Source organism: Athalia rosae, chromosome 4 (assembly GCF_917208135.1).
Source record: "Athalia rosae chromosome 4, iyAthRosa1.1, whole genome shotgun sequence".
Taxonomy (NCBI): Eukaryota; Metazoa; Arthropoda; class Insecta; order Hymenoptera; family Athaliidae; genus Athalia; species Athalia rosae.
The window spans coordinates 10438241-10464348 of record NC_064029.1 but is presented as its reverse complement, the minus strand read 5'-3'; the positions used below and the strand labels follow the sequence as shown (position 1 = coordinate 10464348).

At 36.7% G+C, this 26108-nt stretch overlaps 7 protein-coding genes across 10 annotated transcripts; 3 read left to right on the top strand and 4 right to left on the bottom strand.

The window, feature by feature from the left end:
• The first annotated feature begins 708 nt into the window (after nucleotides 1-708).
• Nucleotides 709-2902, top strand: LOC105692613 (integrator complex subunit 15). Of its 2 annotated transcripts, none has more exons than XM_012411929.3 (4): nucleotides 709-1402; nucleotides 1519-2140; nucleotides 2218-2467; nucleotides 2616-2902. In XM_012411929.3, the coding sequence occupies exons 1-4, from the start codon at nucleotides 1324-1326 to the stop codon at nucleotides 2814-2816; spliced, it is 1152 nt and encodes a 383-aa protein (XP_012267352.2). In that variant the 5' UTR covers nucleotides 709-1323; the 3' UTR covers nucleotides 2817-2902. The 2 variants fall into 2 exon arrangements, with proteins under 2 accessions (XP_012267352.2, XP_012267361.1); XM_012411938.3 differs by having other exon boundaries at nucleotides 2218-2510.
• Nucleotides 2864-4080, bottom strand: LOC105692715 (ribosomal RNA-processing protein 7 homolog A). The gene is made up of 4 exons (XM_012412107.3): nucleotides 3908-4080; nucleotides 3477-3821; nucleotides 3104-3403; nucleotides 2864-3015 (listed from the first exon to the last, which is right to left on the bottom strand). Exons 1-4 carry the CDS (start codon nucleotides 3942-3944, stop codon nucleotides 2930-2932), a joined length of 768 nt encoding a protein of 255 aa, XP_012267530.2. The 5' UTR covers nucleotides 3945-4080; the 3' UTR covers nucleotides 2864-2929.
• Nucleotides 4081-4611: 531 nt separating this feature from the next.
• LOC105693016 (FAD-linked sulfhydryl oxidase ALR) lies at nucleotides 4612-6478 on the bottom strand. The gene is made up of 2 exons (XM_012412645.3): nucleotides 6250-6478; nucleotides 4612-5589 (listed from the first exon to the last, which is right to left on the bottom strand). Exons 1-2 carry the CDS (start codon nucleotides 6331-6333, stop codon nucleotides 5173-5175), a joined length of 501 nt encoding a protein of 166 aa, XP_012268068.2. The 5' UTR covers nucleotides 6334-6478; the 3' UTR covers nucleotides 4612-5172.
• A 589-nt stretch (nucleotides 6479-7067) lies between these two features.
• Nucleotides 7068-14339, top strand: LOC105693014 (probable ATP-dependent RNA helicase DDX10). The gene is made up of 12 exons (XM_012412642.4): nucleotides 7068-7257; nucleotides 7362-7553; nucleotides 7630-7902; nucleotides 8010-8131; nucleotides 8211-8412; nucleotides 8484-8646; nucleotides 9261-9444; nucleotides 9530-9706; nucleotides 9803-10113; nucleotides 10241-10467; nucleotides 10688-11073; nucleotides 13436-14339. Exons 1-12 carry the CDS (start codon nucleotides 7153-7155, stop codon nucleotides 13590-13592), a joined length of 2499 nt encoding a protein of 832 aa, XP_012268065.2. The 5' UTR covers nucleotides 7068-7152; the 3' UTR covers nucleotides 13593-14339.
• Nucleotides 14340-14458: 119 nt separating this feature from the next.
• On the bottom strand, nucleotides 14459-19605 carry LOC105693013. 2 transcript variants are annotated; one of them, XM_012412641.3, is made up of 6 exons: nucleotides 19463-19605; nucleotides 18604-19198; nucleotides 17996-18197; nucleotides 17740-17889; nucleotides 17464-17581; nucleotides 14459-17367 (listed from the first exon to the last, which is right to left on the bottom strand). In XM_012412641.3, exons 2-6 carry the CDS (start codon nucleotides 18848-18850, stop codon nucleotides 15136-15138), a joined length of 2949 nt encoding a protein of 982 aa, XP_012268064.2. In that variant the 5' UTR covers nucleotides 18851-19198; nucleotides 19463-19605; the 3' UTR covers nucleotides 14459-15135. The 2 variants fall into 2 exon arrangements, with proteins under 2 accessions (XP_012268064.2, XP_048509752.1); XM_048653795.1 differs by having other exon boundaries at nucleotides 18604-19405; nucleotides 19463-19592.
• Nucleotides 19606-19855: 250 nt separating this feature from the next.
• LOC105693015 (protein ALP1-like) lies at nucleotides 19856-21671 on the top strand. Its single transcript, XM_048653815.1, has 3 exons — nucleotides 19856-20077; nucleotides 20158-20524; nucleotides 20620-21671. Exons 2-3 carry the CDS (start codon nucleotides 20376-20378, stop codon nucleotides 21581-21583), a joined length of 1113 nt encoding a protein of 370 aa, XP_048509772.1. The 5' UTR covers nucleotides 19856-20077; nucleotides 20158-20375; the 3' UTR covers nucleotides 21584-21671.
• Nucleotides 21672-21818: 147 nt separating this feature from the next.
• Nucleotides 21819-25835, bottom strand: LOC110117393 (transcription factor Adf-1-like). 2 transcript variants are annotated; one of them, XM_048653827.1, is made up of 4 exons: nucleotides 25129-25835; nucleotides 22899-24884; nucleotides 22621-22786; nucleotides 21819-22418 (listed from the first exon to the last, which is right to left on the bottom strand). In XM_048653827.1, the coding sequence occupies exons 2-4, from the start codon at nucleotides 23050-23052 to the stop codon at nucleotides 22139-22141; spliced, it is 600 nt and encodes a 199-aa protein (XP_048509784.1). In that variant the 5' UTR covers nucleotides 23053-24884; nucleotides 25129-25835; the 3' UTR covers nucleotides 21819-22138. The 2 variants fall into 2 exon arrangements, with proteins under 2 accessions (XP_048509784.1, XP_048509783.1); XM_048653826.1 differs by having other exon boundaries at nucleotides 22899-25835.
• Nucleotides 25836-26108: the final 273 nt, after the last annotated feature.

The window sequence follows — 26108 nt, the reverse complement described above, 5'->3', positions numbered from 1 at the left end:
AACTTTCCAGCAATGGCTCCGCTCGGAGCAGGCGCACTGCCGGCCGATGCGACGACGTCGAGCGTCGATTTTACCAGATGCGTCCGGAGCGCCCGGAATCTTCGGGGTGCTTCGGAGCTCGAACCTGCTCGAACCTTCTACCTGCCGCCCGACGTTTGCGGAACGGGTTTCGTTTTCAGATGGCTACATGCACCCGTAATTACATTATGGCGTCGATTGCGAATAGGTAGACCGCTTTTCACCCGGTGCGCAATATAATCGAAGGTTTACGCACGCACGATCAAAGACGATTCTCGGGTTTTCGGGTGCTCCGGGCGCATCTGGTAAATTCGACGCCCGGCGTCGTTGCATCGGCCGGCAGTGCGCATGCCCGAAGCGATTCATCGCCCAAAGCGCCAAACGTATTATACATACATACTATGTATATCACTGGCCAAGCGTTTTATCTGATTGCGAATGCGCTTAGATTGCATATCGATGTGCATTTGGTTACAGATCATCGCGTTCGCACTCAACGCCGACGTATGACGTACGTACTTAGAGGTGCGTGTCGTATGCGGATGTAGCCATTTGGAAAGGAAACCCATTCTGGAAACGTCCAGCGACCGGTGGCACGTTCGAACTCCGAAGATTCCAGGAGCTCTTGACGCATCTGGCAAATTCGAGAGCTTAGGGCTCAGAGCCAATGAGCGGGAAGTGTTAAAAACTATTTCATGTGTTTTTCATCCTTGAGAATAACTCCGTTAATATTTACATTAGCCGAAGTTAGTTTCACATCTCCGGCTTATATCTGCTAGCAATATATCTATGCCGATAACTCATATCCAAACCAACGAATTCAGACCTACATCCAAACTGTATCAATCAATTTTACGGTTTATCTTGGTATACATTGATATAAATTTATATGTATGTATACAATGTATACAAGATTCAGTACCATTATCATCAGTTGGTAAACCTTAGTGTCTAAATTGTTCTCTCGGCGTCTCACTAGTGCATTACGTCACTTAACCGTTAAGAATAGATAGATTTGACAGACAGACTAAGAAGCCTGCAGAACCTGTATCCATTCAAGGGATGAAATCTTTCAGTGCTTTCCTTTTATTTGTTGACTTTCCTACTCTGTCAAATATACACACATATACACGACGAAAATTCGTTAGAAATACTATTCGTTAGAAGCTCGATTCGGAGTTAGCTCCGACTTCGTCCACTACTACGGTCACTGTTCTGTATACTTCGGTAAAATTGATAAGACCTCAACAACACAACATTTGTGTCAATCGCTTTTTACGAAAGAGTTTGTGATAAATATTGTAAATGTCTGGTATTGAATTGATCCAGGCTTTAAGAAAGCTAGATTTTCCATTCTGCGCACGAGAAGCTCTATGCAGAATCGGTTGGTATTTCAAGGGGTTCAGAGTTCAAAATGAATCAATCAAATCATGGCTAATGGATCAATCAGGGCTAAAGTAGAATCATTCAATCCTGATGGTCAATTTACTTTCTCTTCAGAGATGCTGTGTGCAAAGCCTGGTAAACAAATGGATCTCCAAATGGACATGATTTCAGAATTTGTCTTTGGGGAAATTGAAAGGCGTAAGAAACGTATGATACCAGCAGCAATACAGGAGTTACAACTTGTCGAAGTCTTAAGCGATTTTTTCCAAAGTTCTGGTGGTAGCCCTCCAGTTCGTAATGCTGTATTTTTATCATTATTCCCTGCTGAGAGTTCCAGACATACAATATTGGGATATTTGGTATCATTGGCAATCGCAACCCAAAATAAGCCAGTCTTGAACGCAACTGGTATATGGATGCAGCAGCTAGGTTCTACTTCTACACAGAGCGTTGGATTGGCTCGTCACATTTTACAGGATTACTTTGTCCTGACACCCAGTAGTATTGATAAATTGAAGCAATTACCTGTGCTAGCAGCTCACTTCACAGCAAACCTTCTTACCGCTGTTGGAGAAGTTTACAAAGATAGGAATCCACCAACGGAGTTGTTAAAACTAATCGGTGATTGGATAAATGAAAATCCTAGTCTGTTACTCACTTCTCTCGTGGATAACCCTGCGTTGCCTACCGGGGGAATTCCAATGACTCCAATCACCCCTATCGCCGGTCTTTTTAGGTAAGACCATTTTTTTTCCAATATCATTAAATTCTGTTAACAATTATAAATGTCGTAATCTGTTTGTGTGATGTTAGGTGGTGTGTGCTAAGCCCATTACGGAATGAGTCCATGTGTACCGATGAAGAGGAAAGCCAACAAAAGTTTTACTCAAAGATCCAACAGCTACTCATGGACTCTGTGCTGAGACTCAAAAATAGTGGTAGCAACAAGCATGCGATTTCTGCGCAACACTTGGCTGCTACTACTAGGGTACTATCAAACTTCCCACAGATACAGCTACAGACTCCCTCACGCGATCTAGCTCTAGAGAGACTGGCACAAGCTGTGAGTGCTGCAATGTCTGCTAATTGTATCTATGGAAACAAACGTACGGAGCTAATCTGTATTTACTCATCACTGTGTTCGAACTGGAGTGAATTTCCAGACAAATCAACTGAGAGTATGCTTTACCCATGAGCATTTTTAATTTCAGAAGAGTTACTGGCATTACTACAACCGTTATCGTACCAACACTTTCTCATCGAATGGACTTTGCAAACAAATACAGCTAAGGCAACATAATCGTCAAGCAGAGATTGAATATGAATTAATACTATCATATTGTTGTACAGTTTGTAAACGAAACGTTCTGTACGATACAAGCAAATATTTTCTTACGTTGTGCAGCATTTGATTTAAACCGAGATTCATGATACAGTGGGTGTAATTCAAACAGCAGTATTGATGAAATTCATATAAAATATATTTCTAGATAATTTACATTTTTGCTGATTGTTCGATTAATAGTTAAAATGGTTTGAATGTTCGCTTAGTCTTAAGTAGCTGTAACTTATCCTTGTCTTGCTCAAATTTTTTACGCAGCTCTGCCAAATCTGTAACAATGATATGGGATGCGTCTATTGTCTGCATACAGGATTTTTATCCAGATAACAATTCCTGGTAGTTAGAGGCCGAACTTACTTTGTTTCTTCGACTCTCGGATCTGAAAGGTGTAAAAATGAAGTAGTTCCTTTTTTTTGTTACTGGCAGCCTGTTTTTGTCGGATTTTGCCAATCGCTGATTCAGTTCGTATAATCGCTCGCTGTCCTCTTTTTTTCTGCCCAGACACCGTCACCCATCCATCTCCCTCATTTTCTCCTTTGGTATTCTCTTGCATCAGTCGGTCAGTTATGCCCTGATCATATTTGTGCATGTATTCTTCTATTTCGTTCTGAGTCTCTTTTTCATTGCAGACAGAGTTGTTGTATTCTTTGGACCATTCTGAACATTGGGATGAAAAAAATTCAATTTGCACTCCTTGAGTCTTAGTATGAAGAGAATAATTGTTACTTACTTGAAATACCATTAATAGAAGTTTCAGGAGAATGTAAGGTCAAGACATAATTTTCACGCAATAACAACGCCTTATCCAATCCAGCCTCTTGGTCAAAGACAACATAACAAACTTTAAATCCATTCAGAGATTGATCAGATCGCAGCGCAAAACTAACTGATTGAACTTTGCCACAAGATGTTGAAAAAGCCCTTTGGAGACTTTCAGCTACGACATAAGGTGGGATATTCAATATGAACAGCGTACGTCCTTTAGGATACTCAGCTTGTTGTCTCCGCAGAGAGTGTTCCTTAACAAATATCTGATGCCGATCTAAGCCCTGGTCCTCATATCGTATCCAAATTACTGTAAATTGATAAGATACAGAACATTATAGCAGTCACCTGAAACGTTAGGATGATCGTCTAAGATGTATAGTATATTAAGAATACCTTTAAAACCGTTGTTTTTTTGTTTATTGACTGTCATTATTGCGTTTCTGTTTCTAAGTTTACTTTCGAAAGACTGAAAATTCTAACACGCGTTAAAACGTAACCAATAACATTCTGCTCGCAGTCAGTGGCTAGCACGCTTCCACAGCAAAACGCAGTAGGTTTTGAAGTGTTACTTCTGAGGCATATGATTGGTTCTGCCCTATTCAAACCAGACAAACTTCCGGTAGATTTGAATTTCCACCGCTAAATGTTAACGAAGAATATTGCAGCGTTGACTTAACTGCACCGTCTGTACTAATCTTTAGCAACGAATGATATACAACGAATGATATACATCAACGAATTCATATACATACATACGTATACATAGGTATATTATGTAAAACAAAATATGGAAAAAATTAATTCAATATCACAAGACGAGTCGTGCGAAAATAGTTTTCCAAAGTACGTGTTACCATAGCGTGTCATGGTAGATTCATAATTACATTGAGTAACTATACTTTAGTACGAAGTATAGTTACTCAATGATAATTATGACAGTACGTATGTATGTACGTGAAATCAAAGGTTGAAATTCGAACAAAAAATTTACATAACATTTTTTTTTCTCGACAAAAAATTCCAAGATTGAATCGACTGCGGCGAGGGTTGAATTTTTCTGGATATTTAACGGATTTTGAAAAATTTACGCTTTTGGATAATTGTACAAATATTCAGAGCGGTTTTATTTCATACCATAAACGAAAAATGCTCCCATTTTACATTATTTATACACCATTTGATGAGAGCAATATACAAATATTAACATATCTATATATTTATGTTATGTACAATATAGCAATGACACAGTATAAGGGTTCTCTCCTTGTACTGTTGCAATGACGTTGCAGAACATAGTTTGCTGATAACAATTTTTCCAATAGTTGATTTTAAGGACAATCTAATATTCAATAATACATAATAACATACGGCTTTTGTTGGAAATACAATTTCCAATACTGAATTTTGAAGTGGCACAAATCCAACAATATTACTAGTCATTCAAGTTTGCGCTAATTTACATTAGATACATCTGATAACATCAAATGTGATGCATCAATAGAGTTTATAATGTTTATCGTCAATGATTAAGTTAAAAATTAGTGAGCTGTATGTTTCTATGCGTTTTGCATGAGCACGAATAGACTTCAAACCGCATTTACAATAAAGCAAAATGTACACGTCGCAACCTCAGACTGACCTGAGGAAGAATCGATTGGTCAATCGCACGAACCATCTAACCAACCGTCTCGCCACCTCTGATTAACTAAGCTACAATCAAATAAAGGTTTGCCTAATTTTAAATTAACCTCGTTATGTATGTTACAAAGCCATTGGGTCAATTGGTGTTGAGAATCAGTTTGCGGTGGTGTCTTTTCTAATTGCAGTTGCAAATCTTCCGCACATGTGTTGCATGGGTAAAACTTGGATAGAAAATTAAAAAACTTCTTCATATCCGTCTTCTGTTCAATAGTGGGTTGTTCAGGGTAATAAGCAGCCATAGTATGAAGGAAGGCCCACGTTTTTGAGCCCAATTCATCTTTATCAAGAGGACAGTTTTTGCGTGCATTTACGATTGCATTAGATTCTGCTTGTGAATTAGAGCCTTGGTCAACTTTCACCTTGTGATCTGTTTTCTGTGAAGTAAAAAAATTAAATTTTAAATAATGAGAATATGCGAACTAATGAAAGAAAAAATAGTTTTATTCCATGAAACTTTGCTTTTGTAGAAATCAAAATTCATGTTTGATTCAGAGTTTGAGACAAATTTACCTGTTTTCTCTAACATTAACGGTTAAACCATTGATATATTGAACAAACAAACTTCGGTTTTGTATTTCAATCACTCCACTTGAGAAATCATAATTAATAATAAACTACAAATTATAAATGTAAATGAATGAATAAACAAAGTTAGTATTATGTATAGAATAATATTCATCATTCAATACATAGAATCAAAGTTTGTCATTAGCAATTTAAAAAAACTTTTTTTTGTTAACTTGTGCAATAGGTTAGGTCGATCAATACTTCATGAGAAGCTATATTTGTTAATATTTTGAACATAGGACAATGGGTTGGATCAATATTAACAGATAAACTCATTTTATAATTATGGAATGATTTTTCCATCCGAAAATAAGAGGAATAATAATTTTGAACATTCAAACCGTTGACTGAACATTGGTATGAAAGCCATGACTTCAAACTCAGCTACAAATGAAGACTGCTGATAATGTGATGTAATGTTTGAAATTTATGATGTACTATAATCATTAAAATAAAGGATAACTTACTTTCTCTGAATCGAAGGTTTCTTTTTGTATCTTGGCCCACGTCTTAAAATCCGTACATGTTCTACAGGGCTTTTCGATCACCATATCTTCCGAAGTAACATTAAAACCACGGTGTAATAAAGAGGTGGCTCCACTCCCATCTCTGGTCAATGCTTTTGCGGAAATGCGCCATTTCCCAAACCGTCATTTTCCCGAACCGTTCGAATTCCCGAATCGCTATTTTCCTGACCAGCCATGCATAAAAGCTGCGGGATTTTTGTTACTGAATTTTGTGAATTTTGAGCAACTTCAGAGAATATCTTTTGTGGGTACGTATGTATGTACGTACATACGTACGTACGTTTATAATTAATATTTAATCTTGGCCAGTAAATAGCATTAAATTATTCGTAAGCGATTGTTAAATTTAGAGTTTAAATCTTGAATTTCAGTTTATACATTAGTTTACTAATAAGTCAGTAGTTTATTTAACGCGATATAGTCAACAGGATTAAATTAATCGTAAGAGATTAATAAAATTAGAGTAAGAATTTTGAATTTCAGTTTATGGATTATTCTACTAGCATAGATATATTGTAAGTCAGTCAACGAATCTCGCCTACGCCTTGCCGAATCCTGGCAGATTCGGCTGGTAAGTCAGGAGTCTGATATGACGCCAAACCCGCTTTGTGGCCTCGAACTATTACCCAGGACTGACTGTCGTTACCAATGTTCAGTGAACGTCCGTCTGATCTGTACTTTGACCGACTTCAACTATGACTTCAACGTCACGAATAAAGTAGAGAGGGCAGCACTCACCAGTAAAAGACAACGATTTAAATTTAGCAGCCATGTGCCACCTTTGGCCATGTGGTTCCATGCGTTTGGCTTGAGAAAAAAGTATTTGTTAAACAATTCATTAAAATGTCTAATAAAGAAACGAAGACAAAATTTAAGATATACAATACGCAGAAAAAACATGATCCAGAATTGAAAATAATAAAAAACCTTCAAGCTGCTTACAACAATGTAGGTTTACGCGTAGATTCTTACATAAATATTTGTAACCTATGTTTCACAAAATATCGAACTTATATTGATATTCTACCTTGCTTCTACCGACATTAAAACAGATTGATGTATCGAAAGTGAAGAAGTTCTCTGATTTACCACTGTCCCAAAAAACACAAAAAGGTCTCAAGGAAAATGAATTCCTAGAGCCTACTGATATCCAGCGACAAAGCATTACCCTAGCGCTGCGAGGGCTCGATATACTAGGAGCTGCTAAAACTGGAAGTGGAAAAACACTAGCTTTCCTCATACCGGTAACCCTTTCATCCATAATTGACATAGAGTACATTTCGAACCTCGCAAAGAAATCATTCGATTTGTTGTTTTCAGATCTTGGAAATTCTATATTGTAAACAATGGACTAGATTAGATTCTGTTGGAGCTCTTGTTATTACGCCAACACGGGAATTGGCTTATCAGATATATGAAACTTTGCGAAAAGTTGGTCGATATCATGACCTGTCAGCAGGACTCATCATTGGTGGTAAAGACTTGCATTTTGAGAAAAAACGGATGCATCAGTGCAATATTGTCATCTGTACACCTGGAAGATTATTGCAACATATGGATGAAAATCCGTTGTTTGACTGTGTGAATATGCAGGTGCGTGTATGAATAAAATGATTCTTTAGGGTTTGAGCTCTGTTAAAAAACTACGTTACTCTGGAAATTGGGTTTTTTAAATTCAATATATCACGCTATTTTTACAGCTATTGGTTCTTGATGAAGCTGATCGTTGCTTAGATATGGGGTTCGAACAGACAATGAATAGTATTATTGAGAACTTACCTTCCAAGCGGCAAACTTTGCTTTTCTCTGCGACGCAAACAAAGTACGTACACTCATGATAACTTGATATGCATATAATGATGACTTATCGACACTCACTAATGCTGCTTCTCCTACCTTAGGTCAGTTAAGGATTTAGCTCGATTAAGCTTGCAGGATCCGATGTATGTATCTGTCCATGAGCATGCAGTGCATAAGACACCTGAAGGCTTACAGCAAAGTTATGTTGTTTGTACTTTAGAGGACAAAATGTCAATGTTATGGTCCTTTATTCGGAATCATCTTCGGCAGAAAATTCTTGTATTTTTCTCAAGCTGCAAACAGGTACTAATCTTCGAATTACCCAATTTGTTCTATAATTGTTGGTTAGATGTATACAGTTTATACAATTTCAGGTGAAATATGCCAATGAAATGTTTTGTCGTTTGAAACCAGGGGTAAGCCTATTGGCACTGTATGGTACACTCCATCAACTAAAACGAATGGCAATTTATGAAGCGTTCTGTAAAAAGCAACACGCTGTACTTTTTGCAACTGATATTGCTGCTAGAGGATTAGGTAATTTTTCAATGAGATTTTGCATCATCGCTAAAATTGTTATGGTGTACCAGGTGCTTTGCATATAAGGTACCTACGGGTAATGAGGCCCGTCGGGTAATAAGGCCCAGTCGAGAGATATATGTAATAAAATGAAAAATGTCAACAAGTTTCAATGTTGATCACATTTAAGGGCATTTTCTATGAAATATAAACAATAAATAGCCGTTCTTACCGTCAACAAAGAGAAAATTAGATCAAAAATCATGTGAATGCAGCTATAATATTGTGATTATTGATCTTGAATTCTAAGTATATTTAAATTATAGTTTAATTATTTGATAATGTTGAAAACGGCCTTGTTACCCTTCTATAGTAAAATAAGGCCTACATGTAAGGGTTTGGTTTTGTTTATGGTAAAATTTACCATTTTTTATTTATATTTTATAGAAAATGCCCTTAAATAACGATTGACATGAAAACTTATTGATTAAATTCGATATTTTTAATTTCATTACAAATATCGTTTAGCTAGGTCTTATTACCTGCAGGTACGTCACTTTTTTTTTGATCAGAAAATTGAATATTCACTGTATATTTTAACTTAATAATTGACATTTCTTTCACAATCATAGATTTTCCTGCTGTGAATTGGGTCGTTCAAATGGACTGCCCAGAAGATGCCAATGCTTACATACATCGGGCAGGTAGAACAGCCAGATTCCAACGAGGTGGAGAATCATTATTAGTTTTATTACCAAGTGAAATCAATATGATAGATCAACTTCAACAACACAAAGTTCCCATCAACCTTATCAAGTAACCGAAATATTGTTCACAAATAATTAACTTCTACCCTTCTTGGTAGAGTGTGTCAATGATGCAATCTGTTTGGTTTATGTAGAATTAACCCGAACAAACTCCAGTCGCCACATCGAAAAATGGAAGCACTGCTTGCCAGGGATGTAGCTCTGAAAGACACAGCTCAGAGAGCTTTTGTCGCTTACATAAAATCAGTTTTTCTTATGAAAGATAAAAGTATATTTGATGTGCATCGATTGAATACCGATGCTTATGCCAAGTAAGTTTTTTTCTTGTTCTTTCAAGTTTTGTACACAAGCCAATTATTGCACTTACACATGCTTTGTTTAGAATTTATAAATACTTTTCTTCACAGATCACTAGGGTTGGCGATACCACCTAGAATACGATTTCTTCAAAAAATTAACAAAGCCATTGAAAGTAAACGTACCAAAAGTGTGTCAACGATGAAGGAAATTGGTATTGCGTCTGTCGATGATGAACAAGAAATTAGTGCCACTAAAACATCGCAACGACTCAACAAGTTCATGAGAGAATCAGACAGTGATGATAAGAACGTTCCTGACAACAACACTGACGCGGAAATATCTGGTAGCAACGACATTCAAGAGCATCCTGCTAAAAATTTTAGCCATAAAGATCAAAACGATATGTTCTTCGGCAATGGTAAATATACATATGCTTGTATACATATGCTTTCAAGCGTTATTTTTGGTCATTTCTAGACGTTGTAAATAAGATTCTAATGAAACTTAACATGAATTAAACGTTCTGTCTGATATTTTACTTGCAGATGATAGTGATAGTGATGAGGATATTCTGAAAGTAAAACGACGAGATATTCAAATTGAGGATGACGATAATTTTGGAAGTGACAACATTGCAGAAGCTGTCACTCAGACTACAGATAATTCCACTACAGCAAAGAAAAAAATTGTTACAAAGGCTGCAATTGCTAAAAAAATTCTGAAGAAAAAGATTGTTCCGAACAGAAAAACTACTTTTGACGAGGAGGGCCAGGTACGAATAAATCGTAATGCTCTATTATGCACAGTACACTCAATCCTTCATATTAATAATTGACGTGCATTTGTAAACATCCCGGTGCTTTCAATGCAGGTTTCATATACAAGTTAGAATCCCATCTTTCAAGCTGAATAAGAGTTCCTACCCGAAACCGAAATGTAAAACAATATAAAGTTAAAATTCCTCAGAGTAAAAACAAATGAATTTTTTCCAGGAGATTGTAAACCCTACCAAATCTAAAATGTCTGAGGTAGCACGTGAATATGAAAATGAAGAGCGTTCTGGAATCGATATTGAAAAGGCCAAAGCAATTTTGCGAGAGGAGGATCGTTTCGATAAACAGCGCTTTAAAGACAAAATAAAAGCAAAACACAGGGAGCAGAAACAAAAAATCAAAGCTAGTAAACAAAATATTGATGAAGAATCAGAACAAGATATGGGTGATGAAGTTGGCAGCGAGGAAAGTGGCGATGAAAGTAGCAACGAAGATGAGCCAGATTTGTCATGGCTGCCTGATCCAGATAAAATCTATGGCAAGCTCGACGATGGTAGCGCTACGGAATCTGATGCCAGTAGTCAGGCAGATGAAGAGGTTGACAGGTAATTCGATTTAGGAGTTTCATTTCAACATGAATTGATTTATTCTATGGTATTAGGGTAGTCCTTATTTTGGGTATGTTTAAATTTTTTTTGACAATAGTCCTAAATCGGTTCAGAATATATCAAAAAAATACCTGCCAAATTGCAGCCCGTGATTTTAATATTAACCCGTGCCCCACGGCAGTCAACGTTTTAAACGTAAATAACATTTGAAAATGTCATCTCGTTCTTTGCAATTTTGTAAGTCGTTAACATATACATATGTATATTTAATATTCTGAACTGAATGGTTTCTTATAGGAAATTTAACACTTTACAAAAAAGGTCTCTTATGATTTGTTTTTTGTCTATTAGTCAGCGAAAAATCATAACGGACCTTGTTTGTAAAGTGTTAAATTTCTTATAAGAAACCATTCAGTTCAGAATATTAAATATACATATGTATATGTTAACGACTTACAAAATTGCAAAGAACGAGATGACATTTTCAAATGTTATTTACGTTTAAAACGTTGACTGCCGTGGGGCACGGGTTAATATTAAAATCACGGGCTGCAATTTGGCAGGTATTTTTTTGATATATTCTGAACCGATTTAGGACTATTGTCAAAAAAAATTTAAACATACCCAAAATAAGGACCACCGTAATATGGGCCATTCCACGTGAACCGGATCAGTCACCTCTCAGATATTTTTTTAATTTAGCATGTCGATTGTCCATGGGGAGTTAGATTTTTGTGCCAAAGGATTTTTGAATTAGTGCAAATTTCGATTTATTATGAACAATCGAAAAATTGAGAGGCGGTTTCTTCGAAAAATCATAACTTCGTCAAAAATGATGTTAGATTCAATTTTTTTTTTAGAATTTACGCGGATGAGGCTATAGATTTATGAAAAAAATAAATGGTGCCGAAAAAGTTTATTTATCATTCGTTTATTTGACAATGAATTTTTAAATGATTTTTAAAACACTGATGGATAGCACCGAAAAATTTAAAAAAAATGCTGACATATACTTTGAACTATACTACAGCCTGTGAATTAATTTCAGAGATGCGTTCGGCTTTGTTTTCGAGTAAAAAATCATCGAAGTTGGCGGCGCGCATGAATTCGAGCTCGTCGACGCCTATGCGCGTGAAGACGCGCGTCAAGCGACAGAGACCCTATCTACTCTCTACGGACGCTACTTGGTGTACGCTCGACCGCGGTATTCACGAGTCATTTTCGCGATGATAGACACCGTTAAAAAATCTGGAAAAAATTCCATAGCTTCCCCATAACACGGCAAAGCCATAGAGTAAGTTTCAGAGATGTGTTTTTTCTCGTTTTCGAGATATAGGGACGCATTGGGACTCCGCGCTCGCTACTTGGACATATTAAGCCACAATAATATCTCAAAAACGAGAAATAACACAACTCTGGAATTTACTCTATCGCTTTGCCGTGTTATGGGGAAGCTATGGAATTTTTTTCAGATTTTTAAACGGTGTCGATCATCGCAAAAATGACTCGTGAATTCCGCCGCCGAGTGTCTACCAAGTAGCGAGCATGGAAAGTCCCAATGCGTCCCTATATCTCGAAAACGAGAAAAAACACATCTCTGAAACTTACTCTATGGCTTTGCCGTGTTATGGGGAAGCTATGGAATTTTTTCCAGATTTTTTAACGGTGTCTATCATCGCGAAAATGACTCGTGAATACCGCGGTCGAGCGTACACCAAGTAGCGTCCGTAGAGAGTAGATAGGGTCTCTGTCGCTTGACGCGCGTCTTCACGCGCATAGGCGTCGACGAGCTCGAATTCATGCGCGCCGCCAACTTCGATGATTTTTTACTCGAAAACAAAGCCGAAAGCATCTCTGAAATTAATTCACAGGCTGTAGTATAGTTCAAAGTATATGTCAGCATTTTTTTAAAATTTTTCGGTGCTATCCATCAGTGTTTGAAAAATCATTTAAAAATTCATTGTCAAATAAACAAATGATAAATAAACTTTTTCGGCACCATTTATTTTTTTCATAAATCTATAGCCTCATCCGCGTAAATTTAAAAAAAAAATTAAATCCAACATCATTTTTGACGAAGTTATGATTTTTTAAAGAAACCGCCTCTCAATTTTTCGATTGTTCATAATAAATCGAAATTTGCACTAATTTAAAAATCCTTTGGCACAAAAATCTAACTCCCCATGGACAATCGACATGCCGAATTAAAAAAATATCTGAGCGGTGACTGATCCGGTTCACGTGGAATGGCCCATATACATATGTACGTATGTATAATATGTATATTTAAATATAATATATATATATCTACCTGTAGATATGGTTTCCCCATGTTCTTTTATATATATAATTATTTCAGAACACCCAAAAGAAAGTTATTAGATGTTGATGAATGTCATAGAAAGAAAGACGGCAAAAGATCTAAATTTTCCTCTCACAACGGGCTTACCCTACTTGAAGATGAAGAGCTCGCTTTACAACTTTTGAAAAATCGACAATCTGGCTATGTTGTGTAGTTAGTAATAAATGATGGATACTCAATATTTAGTTGTACATACATACGTAATCTTGCGAATGATTGCTATTTGTGATTCCAGTGAGATCTCATTCCAGCTACTTACGAATCTTCAATGTACATGTTTGGCTTTTGTTTGATTATCGAAATCTTTTCAAGTCATCTAATTAATAACATCCAATGTTGTAGAATGTCTGAATGGAAGTCTTTTTGTCTCCAGATGCTGTAATAGGCTATATTTTGTCTACTCTGTTATTCCAATATCTGAGATGAGAATGTGGATGCGAAAATGCAATTCGGTGGGAATCCATACCTTTATTTATTTGAATGATGTTATCAAGTTTAACATTTATTTAACTGAAACATACAAATGAAGTACATAACTATGTATTTCGTTTACGATTGTATCTAAAAAATAAATCAAGTAGATATTAGATACTTGTAATGTGTATTATTCGCATCAAATAAAATTCGTTAAATATAAAACCAAAAATCAAAGCCATAGACAAATATCTGATCAATTGTCGTTATGAAATTTATCTATTGATAGTTTAGGACAATTATAACGAAATGCGTCAGAATTACCGGGGGATCGTAGTCGTTTGTATTATGTTATCAAATTTTCGTAACAATAACAGATGAAAATTTGATCTTGCATACATCGTGTAACCGTTATAGTACGAAGGATATAAGTTAGTTGAATATTTTACTACTTGAATTAATAAAAATATATACATATAAGTATATATATGTGTGTACTTGTATATTATTTATACATTTATACCTATATAGCATTAATGAGCGTGCTACTTGGAAAGGTGCGTTTTTGCATCGTAACCACCCTGAAATAAGAATTTTATTCATTCATTTGTTTTGAATCTATTTTATTTTATTCTTTTCTCGTTTTTACAATTTCGGGAGTCAACACAAAGGCCATTGGCGATAGCAGAGTGAAGGTCTAGAAATGTTGCAGTGTACAAATGGATTGGGTGAGGCATGTAGTCATATTCGTAAAACGAATTAAAACAAACGTCGATAGTCTAGACATTAAAATTGTCGCATTTCTCAATAATATTTATAATCTATAATGTATTGATTGTTGTTTGATAGTGATCCGTGTTATTACATTACACAAGGCATTTTATATAGAAAATAATCCTAAGGTTTAGTTTTTAAACGAAACTTTTTTTCAAATTATGCTAGCCGGAGAATTAATTTTCTAGTCAATTCGGCGAATTTTTTTGTCAAAATTATCAACTAATATATAGATGACACTAAAAGAATGTTTTAGTAACTATTCTGCACATTAGGACGAATACAAAGCCTGACACTAGTTATATTTTTTCAATGCTTTTCGTTATTTTTTCTTCTTTTAATAGTTACAATATACCAACATGTATCACCCTTACTACACAATGTCTCACCAAACACAACAACTTTTGCGTAATATGGGTATGCGTAGATGCAATGCAACATACCAATAGCAGCTGGGGTTCCGAAGATACAGATCAATTTTATAATTACTGGGCAGATTTATATCGAGTCTATATTTTGGGTAGTTTTGGGGCTGTAACCAAGGGATTATTCTGTTCAAGAAATTTTCTGCCTGCGGTTTTGTAGTCATAGTTGCACCCGTGGACTTCGGAATACCTATGGGCTGAGCAAAATAAGTTGCCACATCGACAATTGTAGATATTGGTGATATTGAGGCGCTTGTGGCAGTGGAAACAACGTGTCTTAACCGTCGACTTTTTAGGAGGATTAGAGATGATAGCCTGTACATTTTTTTTATCTTTGGGTGGACTTTTTGGTACTTTACCCAAAATTTGAATATGTTTATCCAAACGGCTATCATTGACTGGAAAATTTGGACGGTACAAAATATCTTCTTTGTCGTAGCTATACTCATCCGATGAAAGAACTGGACTTGTGACTCTGCCTAATATTTTGATTTGCTTTTCAAAAAAGGCAGCATCAGAGGGATTTGGGTCGTACAAAGCGTGGTCATTTTCAAAATTGTAGTTATCCGTGGCCAACACAGGGCTTTTAACTCTTCCGAGAATCTTGATTTTTTGTTCAATACCAAGTTCCTCTAATCTACTCGAAGTTGAAGGCTTAAATGCGTTGGACTCCTGATTATCTACGTGGAAAATGTCCTTCGTACTAAGAATAGGACTTCGAACTCGTCCAAGAACCTGTAATTGTGGTTCTGCACCAGTAACTGTCTGGAATTCAGCTGTGTCGAGCTGAAGGTAACTTGATTCGCTGCTGTCGTAACTAGATGCTTCCGCTATTCTTCCACTATCATTTCCTAACCCAAAAAGACTATCCTTATTCTCTTGACTCGATTCAAAAATGTCCTTAGTGTTGAGTACTGGACTCTTTACTCTGCCTAAGAAGTGTACATTAGAGTCGTTCCCCGGATTATGTAGTCTACCTTCAGCGTTATCGTATTTGGGGAAGCTAGTCTCTCCACTTTCAAAGCTCGACTCACCTAACTTGTGAGCGATATAGTTGCGCCCTGTCGTTATTCTGTTATAAAGGGATTGATGGAATAACCTAGTTTTATCCGATACGTTGAAGTTAGAGAACTCTTTCTCTGTTTCATAATCATACGCAGCGGTCTCAGACATACGTTGAGCCAGAAAATCATTGACATTTTCCATACAGATACTGTGGTCGACAAATCCATTTTCAAACTTCGGATTTTCAATAATGTGCTTGCCACTGATATTGTCCTGAGTAATTTCACAACTTTTGTGCTTAGAAAATATATCTCCGTACTCGCATTTTGAATCAGCATCCGATTCTTCACAACTGGTCATTTTTTCGGACACCAAATCGCAATACGATTTTTGACAAACTTTTAAATCCGGGCACGTCTTTGGACGTTCGTGATCAGTGAATACTAACCCATACCTCCGTAATCGAAATCGATTTTTAGGTATGCCCTTAGATTTTGAAAGCCTTTCTGAAGGTAATTGCGATATGGCAACAGTCGTCGATTCTGTTGATGTGACTGTGATCGGATTTTGTGAGAAGTTTGAATCTAGCTGATTTTCTTCCTCAACGATGGCTATACTTGGCGCAGAACATTCCATTGGCATATTCTCATGGTTTGATAACGTAGGAGAATGTCGGTGTGATCTGTATGCATTGATATCATGAAAACTGTCAAAGCTCTTTCTTCGTAGGTCTGGCAAAATTAGATCCTTATCTATATTTTCTTTTCTCTGCCAATTCGTTGGGTCGTATCTTTCGAAATTTGCGTTCAGATACATATTATTACACGAGTCCAATGGGTAAAGTTTTGATTTATTATTGGCCAGTTCTTGTTGGCGTTTCTTTCGAGCCATCATTTCGCTTCCGATATGCCCGAAATTTTTCGTTTGAGAAATCATTTCACTGCCTTTTAAGCCAAAACTTTTGTGATCCAATGCTAACTCGTGATTTATAGGTTCTAACTTATTAGGCACAAGCTTATGAGAAACAATATCGTCATATTCCTTGTTCGATGGCATTCGCAATGCGTTGTAGTATTCTTGTGGTAACGGTTTGAGCTCTCTTGGCTTACGGTTTCGATATTTTTTCGGCATACTGCTCAAATTAAAACTATTAGAAATTGAGTCAGGCAGTTTCGGACTTGTAATTGGTGGAAGGAGGGAAGTATTTCTAAAATGTTCGTCTTCTCTGCGTACTATATCGAGCTTGTCTGTGCCTGACAAAGAATTGACAATCCCTTTTTCGTCTTCATCTTTTTTCTTAGATTTCTTTGACTAAAACACAAAAATCAGTTACAGCTCACAGTCCTCAACCCGTTTCAGAAATCCTTCACATGAAAATAAGCGTATGTATCGATTTGAAACAAGTACCTTTTGAAATGATAGCTTCTCCATTTGTTGTCGGAGAGCGTGCATTTTTCCCATGGTTGTGGAATTTTCTTGCAATCTTTCAGCCACTTCTTCGCAATCAGAATCAGAGAAAATGTTTCTGTAGATGCAAACAAGTGGAGAAATAAAATTAACGGTATTTTCAATAGAAAATGAGCAGTCATAGCAGCATTTGTTGAATGGCTTTTTCAATATTGAATTGTAATATTAATGTCGTTCAAATATAGAGATGAAAATATTATTGTGAGTGAAATCTACCTGATTGAGGATCCACTCCATGATTCGGCAATAGGGGAGTAAGTCCCATCATCATTTTCGATCACTTTGAACAAACTAACAGAATCGCCTTCTCTGAATACGAGTACGGTAACCCGACAACCGGGTGGCAGTTGTTCCATCATGTTTTCTCTGTAATATCAGGAGATTTTCAATTCTAGGCCATGCAAATGTGTAAGCTTGCTGTGAATGGCACTTCAAATTCATCACGCATGCAAGACATGACAAAATTACTAACTTATTGTTTTCCACAAATTCACGAAGTTCTCTGATAGAATAGTCATCGACTTGAGGAAGACGACGCGTGCTGATGGGTCCACCTCTCATTGATAAAACTAACTTCAAGGTAGCACCTTCCCGTATGTTATGCTCCAGAAGCGTACTCGAATCGGATAGTTCACATAAGTTGTACACTATGTTCTGTTGGGATACAGGAATACCTACAAAAATAAAATAAATAACAGCATATTTGATAGATTGAATCATATTTGCTATTCAAATAGAAAATTGTAGCAAGATGTTCAACGCTAGTAAACATTTTTTCAACACAAATTGGGCATTTTGTGATGGCGTAAAGAGAACATTAGGAAGGAAAATGATGCACTAGCTTATTTTTCATAATATGCTATAAACTTCTTCCAAAAACCTTGAAATATTCAAAAAGGGACCATAATGAAGGAGGACTTAGGTATGATTCCAAGTTTTCAGATAAATTTGTCAACATGAGGCTGGTAGAGATGATATTATAAGCAGAATTATGAATTTCAATCAAAATTGTTGGGCTGAATGGAAAAAAATCTATGGCAATTCTTGACATGTGTTACATACGTTTCCAACTGTACTCACCTTCGGCACGTTGAATCTTCTGTTTTATGAACCCTATAGTATCATTGGGCGAAACAGTCATTTCGAAGGCAAGGCCCATCAATGTTTCAATATAAATTTCAATGGATTCTTCGCCACCAGCTGCTTCTTCGGCTCCTGATGGCATCCATGGTCTCCACTTGTGCTCTTGAGACATACTGCCAGGTTCGTTGCTCAGAAAAACAACAACAAGTATAGACTTGCAACTTTTTCTTACGTTATCGCACATGCGGTGATCACATCCTGTATCGATTCTTATGTCACTTTATCTTTTGAGTCTCAAAATTTGTTAGGGTAAACAGCCTTATTCTAACAATACTTAGTTTACTGAGACTAAATTTAGGGCTAACATATGATCATCAGCCCGGTTCTTCTTGCTCTGGGATAGTTATAACCCAAATTGTTTTTCTCTTTATTAGTTTATTTCAAGTTGCCATATCAAACGAAGTTATGAAAGAAAAATTTTAAACTTCCGTAAGATAATTGGTATGTTAAAGACGAGAATATCAACTTTTACTAACTTTCGTTGAATCTTATAATTGGTAGCCACAGTTTTAACTCCGTTTTCTGCTTAGACCTGGAAAGAATCGCGTGATTAGGAAATCTAACGAAGATGATTCACATCCTGCAAATGTTCAACCAATTAGAGGAGTTCCATTTTATTTTGTTTATTTTTTTTTTAGTTCGCTCGGAATTTTTGCAATTATCCTTTGATGCAGTTTTCTAGATCGCACGATTGCAGATTGTAATCGCCATTTTCTCATTCTGACTTCTGTTTGTCCACCTATATTTCACAATGATTTTTTTACACTACCGATTTTCGAGAAACATAGCTACTCACCATTTCGGAAACCAAAAAAATACTTCATTTCTCTCGTCCTATTTCCACGTCAAAAATATTTATGAATTACGTTTCACTTTGCACTGCTTATATTTTCTATTGTGTTTTGATTTCTCAAAGTGGCAATATGGAAACCTCAGCACTAAAATATTTCCTGATAAACTCAATAGCGAGTCAGCAGAAAAGTTTAAGGGCTGAATGAGTACTGATGTGGTGTAATATTCGTACAATTTATTAAACTTTTTATTGTTGGCTTATGTGAAAAACGATTCAGTCATTACGTAATTAGTTTCATTCTTCTGTGAGTATACTTTTTTTTCTATTGGCATCAGTGTCTGAACTATGAGGTTTGGCCGGTTTGACCTATGAAGTTGCCTACGCTGCTATGTGGGGAATGTAAATTTATATGGGCGAACCTCGCTACCCTTCGTCATTACCATTAAGGCCAGTCTACATAGGACGTTTACGTTCCCGTTGCCGTATCCGTTAGAAATTCAATGTGTGCATTAGCGTGGTTAGGTCTACATTGGAACGCACCCACTTACGTACCCGTTCCCGCAACCGTAGGAATTGAAATATTTTATATTTTCATACGTTCAGCCAATCGTATTGAAGGTGCGTGCGCACGAGCTTGTGATAGCAGACGATCTCACGATCTTGAAGATCGCGTTATTTGTAATCAACGTCATTTTCAGAAGTTGTAATTACAAATCAAATTCTAAAAAATCGTATCATCAACAATGGATGATGATCATAGAAATTTGGTGCTATATGGTCTCATTACCTATTCAATCATCACGATTATGCGACGTGTAAAAAAAAAACGTGCCAAAAAACGTCATTGGTGGGTTCGACCAATGTTGCTGGACCGTAGTAGATATACGGCCACTTCCACAATCTTTTCAAATTTATAATGACACACGACAATGAGCAATTCTTTAAATACACACGCATGACTGTCCATCAATTTGAAAAGCTCCATAACCTTGTGAGAGCAAGGCTAACTAAGTCAAGTAATCGAAGGCCACTCAGTTTGGAACATCGCCTAGTCGTCACAATCTTGTAAGTTTATTCTTCACGTGTACTGAGTTATTATTTTCAAATTACGATTCTATGGTTTTGATCCGTCACACTCTGTAATCCTTCCTATATTTCAGTTATCTTGCTCATGGAGGAAGCATGCAGCTGACAGCTTGGAGCTTCTATGTTTCGAAATCAACTGTGAGCGTCATCATTCGAGAGACCTGCCAGGTCATTTGGGATGTTTTGTCAAAAATATACTTGCAGCCACCAACCACAGAAATTTGGGAAAATAAAGCAATGGAATTCAACCAGCGTTGGAATTTACCTAATTGTATAGGCGCAATGGACGGCAAACACATAATGATACAATGTCCTAAGAAATCTGGTTCTCAATACTTCAATTACAAAAAAACGTTTAGTATTATTTTAATGGCAATTTGCGATGCAAATTACTCATTCACTCTCGCAGATGTTGGGCCGTTTGGATCTCAGAGCGATGGGGGGGTTTTTAAAGAGTCTGCTTTTGGTCAAGCAATGGATAACAATGAATTGAGAATCCCGTGTGATAAATCGTTGCCTGGAACTGATACAAGTTTTCCATATTTTGTAGCAGCTGATGAGGCATTTCCACTGAAGCGATACATCATGCGACCATATCCAGGAATTAAGTTAACACAAAAGCAACAGATCTTCAACTATCGACTATCCCGAGCACGACGAGTTGTAGAAAATACATTTGGTATTTTAGTGAGTCGGTGGAGAATTTTTCGTACAAACATAATAGCTGAAGTCGGTACAATTGAGAGAATAGTTTGTGCAACACTATGTTTGCACAATTTTTTGAAAAATGAAGATTCAATCGCACAACCTAGTTATTGTCCTGAAAATTATGTCGGTACATATGATCGAGACGGCAATGTAATTTCCGGCGAATGGCGAAAAAATTACGAGTCACAGATGCATGACCTGGGACGCACTGGTTCAAATCGCTCTGCAAGCTCCGTTGTAAATTTACGAAATACTCTGGCAGATTATCTTGTATCAACAGAGGGTGAAGTGGAATGGCAGTACTCTCACGTGAACAGAGGTAAATTTTAATTATTAGAACCATGAAATTGTCAAATAAGAACAGTATATACACTCAACATTATATTTATTTTTCAATAAAATTTGTTATAAAAATTAACCTGGCATATAAAAATACTTAAATACTTATTTTGATGAACTATCGTATTTGAAAGAAAAACATTTTATCACAAATAGTACACAGCTCCACAGTTCGTCAAGTAATTCAACGCTTCTTTGGTGATAGTGGTTATTATGTTAGCATTGAAATGAAAATTCCAATTATTAATTCATCCATAATATAAACCTTATATTGTAAGTCGAAACTTCTATAAAACTCAACAAAGCATATTGCGACGAAGCATACCTTAGTCGGAGTCATCAGATTCCAGTTCATGCAGCAGTTCAGCAACTTTGAATCTGAAGTATTTCCGCTTGGATTTTTTCATTTCTTTGAGTGATGCATATAATGAAACACAAAAGTTCCATTCCACATCATTTTGTCGGTCGTCACTTCTTCTTTTCAGAGAATATTGCACACTATCCAATATTTGGATCAGATGCTCCTCAACATCTGTTGCCTTGTTTTTATTGCATTTTTTTTTTGCCTATTGTACCCTTTGAGGAACTGGGCTGTACTGGATGTGGCCTTCTTGATTGAGAAGTTGCTTCTTCAAGTTTCCTTTCCAACATTTTCTTTTGATGTTCAGATAAGAGAAACTCTTTCACGGCCAAATCATCGATGCATTCCACATCCATGCCATCCGAATCATACTCCAAGTCATCCTCACATTTGGTATCATCCTCATCTGGACTGTCTTCAAATTTCTGCCTCTGTGATGAAGTTGATGCAAAATTCCCAATCGATCTGTAAAAATTATGTGGTTGTACACCATTGCATTCTTTCATTAATGTGTTCACTCTATTGCTTGAAACTTAGGCAACTTCCAGTCACGATATGAGGTTTCAAATATTATTATACGTATAGTGCACTGTAATTTTTAATTCCATGTTACGCTGTATTTAGCTTGCATTACGTCACCACAAGTTACAAAACCCACACTACTCACTTCCTACTTTTGACATGAGGCAATAGGAATTGAGGCGCATCATATAGTGGCCAAGAATACTCTTCAGATTGTGCAGAGCTTGATCCTGATGGTATCTCCGATTTTGAACGTTTCAATCTGCTGAAACGATCACGCAGTGCTTTCCATCTCCGGATAGCATCGTCGGCTGTACAATAAAATATAGTTAGAATATAGTTTGTTTCGACTCACTTAAAAATATTCACCATTATATTCCATAATACAAACCATACAATAAGGTATTTTATATTTATACATACAGGTTATTTTTAATTTGGCCCCAATTGAGGCCCAAGTATTGTTATACAGAATTTTGTCCTTATGCCCTGCTACTTCTTTATTATAGAGGTGTCGATTCCTCTCCACCAAGATTATTAAATTCCGGTCGAGTTCTTCCTTATTCATTTTTATCATTGAGTAACTATACTTCGTACTAACTATACTAAGTACGAAGTATAGTTACTCAATGTTTTTATTGTTGGTCTGGTTGGTTCAATGCACGCGCTCTCAAACACTAGATCTCAAACTCGCGCCATTTGACTCACTGTGATTTCATTGGTCAAACGTCAAGTCGTATGCGTTTATGTAGACCATGTCTCATTTCTTACGTACACGGGAACGTGTGCAAGCGGGAACGGGAACGTAATAGTTATTGGCGTAACTAGTAGTCTAAGTCATGACTTAGCCTACATGTTGCGCCCACAATTTTATTCAACAATTGCGCGTTATTCATTTTTCATTCTTGCCTAAAAAACGAAGCCTAAAAAACGAACGCGATAAAACCTGAATAGCGCGCATGAGTTGAATAAACAAATAAACTCCATGTCAAAAACATTCGGCATCTCAATTTTAGCATCAATGGGTAACAACAGCTCTCTGTTTCGTTACAACTCAGAAAATAGTTACGTTTATTTTCATTACTCCACAGTTGCCGAGCTTGTAGAAATTTCCATTGAGTTATGACAAGTGATTGTCACCAGTCGGTAAACGGCTATTTAGGGTTCGGTTTTTAGGCGCGATAAAACATGAATAGCGCGCATGAGTTGAATAAACGTCCTATTTAGACCGGCCTTTTACCCTCCGAATCGCCTTTGAACTTATCTAACAATTACGCAGATGGCAATACTGTAATATAAACTCACCACGGGAACCCCGTAACCCCAGAACTCTGATCCAATTTTGACAGATGGCGTTGTGTGATTCAAACTTCGCTTCACTACCACTGGTCACTACCTTATCACTATTGCCATTGAGTTACTATACAGTATAGTTACTCAACGCTACTATGGTGGATGCGTAGCAAATAAATGAGGAGTAGGTCGACCAAGGGTGTTTTGGAAGTAGGTGCGCATGTGTAAAATAGGTTTATCAATTAATTGTTTTATTAAATAAAGGATCTATGCACCCCAATATTATGATAACGGTATCATGATCACTTTGGTACTTTGATAAGATATACGCATTCGACGTATAGTCGGAAATTCGAAAGGTTGTCATCATGGATCCAAAAAATAGAAATCCCGCGTTTCGTATAGAAATACATACATATATGTAATGCAAGAAATTTGTATACTACGTCTGAGAAGAATTTGATTTATTCAAATTGAGGAGAGTTGTATAACATGAAAATTTATTATTTTCATGTCGTACTACGCTTTGCTAAATAGTTAAAACTAAGCGAAATGATGAGAAAAGATTTGTTTGTCATACATGAATTTATCATGAAAGACCTTATCTTACAGTGGACAGACCGAACAAAATGTAGAACGTAGAACCTCGTCGACAAAGCTCTTCTTCGTGTACATTACTGCAGTATGTTCTAAATTACAGCAAATTTGGATTGCAAACATATTTGCATCCTAACCAACGAAATTTTAAAGTGGTAATTTACAATTCAATCTTATCATCACGGTAAACCAATTATCGTTACAACTTTATAATCTGTCAATTTTACAATCAAAACTAAGAAAATGTTTATTCAGACAGATATGGAGATGGTGATAGAACAAGAAATTCAGCGTAAAGAGTCGACTGCAATTCTGCATGCTATCGTCCTCCGTTGGTTTTCGTATACTGACAATGAGAGCCGTGCGGATCTCGTGCATGCGAACTTATGTAGGTAGACTGTAAGTGGGTGCAGCGAAACTGCAATGATCCTATTTCTGAACGCCGAATCGGTAATACACAGATATGTATCCCCTGGGTGTGACAATCTCCCTTTCCAATCACCAGCAAAATGAGAAGACCTATGTGTATTATTATACGGGTGATTAGATTAGGATAACAAAGATTCTCGTCTCCACTACCTTCTTTGTAATTTCCATCGTAACATAACAATCACGATTTACATTCACCTCGTATAAGGCCGAGTGGATAAATTAAATGGGAGTGTATATGAAGCCGATCAAAGTGCGAATAACGATCACCGCCAAGGACTCTGGCTTACTTCTAAAGGACAAGGTTATCTACTTCATATTATCGATACTTTACCTTACGTATCAATACTTTTAATATTGGTGAGTATATCCACACACTTGACTACACTCTCACAATGGTTTATTTTTTCAGTTACAGTTAAGAAAGTGTTGAAACCACCATCTTTTCAGATATCCACGAAAATCCATCAAATAATGCAGTTAACTTTTTTATTCAATGTGACCGTATGATAGCCGATTGAAATATTTTTCCCTCTACATTTTCTTCATCTTCTTATTGTCAATTTTGACAAAATTTTGCAATTTATTAGATCATCTGTTCATCATCGACGTATCAAAAAATACACCTCAGAGCTACAAATCCTGATAAAATATTTCGTGTTTTGTTACTGTTTTCCATTTTACCGTAGACCAACCAATTTATTCCACTTATGAATCCACTGGTGTTTGCGTACGTACGTACGTACGTATGTACGTAAATGACACGAATATAATCGTATCATACGCATACGTCTTACCTACCACGACGCTTTGCGCGCGGTGAATGTTTCACACGATAGACGCGACCTCAAATTATGTTAATGTGTATGACTTCCATAGCTAAACGGGGAAGAGATAAGGGGGACAGGGGATTCATTACCAAACGTTGATACCGCTGGCAAAAGATACACGCGTGACATAGGTATTTCTCTACTGCAGGGTACACCGACCGTGATCATAAGTGAAATATGTAAACACGACGCTATCTGATTTAGGTTCTCGCAAAATATCCCTAGTCGAAATTACAGCAGCGCCACAGCAGAGGTGGGGGGATGTCATCGACCGGCCACGATCTGTTATGATCTACGGCGTGTTTACCGAAAATATTAGGATTATCTGTCGATAATATTGAAGAAACCACGACCGATGTTGTTATTTTGGTCAGAAGAATGATATGGTGAATTAAATAGGATAGGATGATCCCCGTCGATGACAGAGTAAACACTTGCCATTGATGCATTCGAAATGAGTGTTGTAAGAAAAGGACAATGAACG

Bases quoted from the DNA above. Each gene is read 5' to 3' on its own strand.
- LOC105692715 (XM_012412107.3), bottom strand. From the start codon at position 3,944: ATGACAGTCAATAAACAAAAAAACAACGGTTTTAAAG. The intron at 3,822-3,907 runs GTATTCTTAATA...ATCAATTTACAG, and splicing joins AAAAAACAACGGTTTTAAAG to TAATTTGGATACGATATGAG. The intron at 3,016-3,103 runs GTAAGTTCGGCC...TCATTGTTACAG, and splicing joins CCGAGAGTCGAAGAAACAAA to ATTTGGCAGAGCTGCGTAAA.
- LOC105693016 (XM_012412645.3), bottom strand. From the start codon at position 6,333: ATGGTGATCGAAAAGCCCTGTAGAACATGTACGGATTTTAAGACGTGG. The intron at 5,590-6,249 runs GTAAGTTATCCT...TTTACTTCACAG, and splicing joins AAACCTTCGATTCAGAGAAA to AAAACAGATCACAAGGTGAA.
- LOC105693014 (XM_012412642.4), top strand. From the start codon at position 7,153: ATGTCTAATAAAGAAACGAAGACAAAATTTAAGATATACAATACGCAG. The intron at 8,132-8,210 runs GTACGTACACTC...CTCCTACCTTAG, and splicing joins TTCTCTGCGACGCAAACAAA to GTCAGTTAAGGATTTAGCTC. The intron at 10,114-10,240 runs GTAAATATACAT...TTTTACTTGCAG, and splicing joins CGATATGTTCTTCGGCAATG to ATGATAGTGATAGTGATGAG.
- LOC105692613 (XM_012411929.3), top strand. From the start codon at position 1,324: ATGTCTGGTATTGAATTGATCCAGGCTTTAAGAAAGCTAGATTTTCCA. The intron at 1,403-1,518 runs GTTGGTATTTCA...CTTTCTCTTCAG, and splicing joins AGAAGCTCTATGCAGAATCG to AGATGCTGTGTGCAAAGCCT. The intron at 2,141-2,217 runs GTAAGACCATTT...GTGTGATGTTAG, and splicing joins CCTATCGCCGGTCTTTTTAG to GTGGTGTGTGCTAAGCCCAT.
- LOC105693015 (XM_048653815.1), top strand. From the start codon at position 20,376: ATGACACACGACAATGAGCAATTCTTTAAATACACACGCATGACTGTC. The intron at 20,525-20,619 runs GTAAGTTTATTC...CCTATATTTCAG, and splicing joins CGCCTAGTCGTCACAATCTT to TTATCTTGCTCATGGAGGAA.
- LOC110117393 (XM_048653826.1), bottom strand. From the start codon at position 23,052: ATGATAAAAATGAATAAGGAAGAACTCGACCGGAATTTAATAATCTTG. The intron at 22,787-22,898 runs GTATGTATAAAT...TTTATTGTACAG, and splicing joins GGCCAAATTAAAAATAACCT to CCGACGATGCTATCCGGAGA. The intron at 22,419-22,620 runs GTGAGTAGTGTG...TAATTTTTACAG, and splicing joins CCTCATGTCAAAAGTAGGAA to ATCGATTGGGAATTTTGCAT.
- LOC105693013 (XM_012412641.3), bottom strand. From the start codon at position 18,850: ATGTGCGATAACGTAAGAAAAAGTTGCAAGTCTATACTTGTTGTTGTT. The intron at 17,890-17,995 runs GTTAGTAATTTT...CTGATATTACAG, and splicing joins GAATTTGTGGAAAACAATAA to AGAAAACATGATGGAACAAC. The intron at 17,582-17,739 runs GTAGATTTCACT...TTGCATCTACAG, and splicing joins TGGAGTGGATCCTCAATCAG to AAACATTTTCTCTGATTCTG.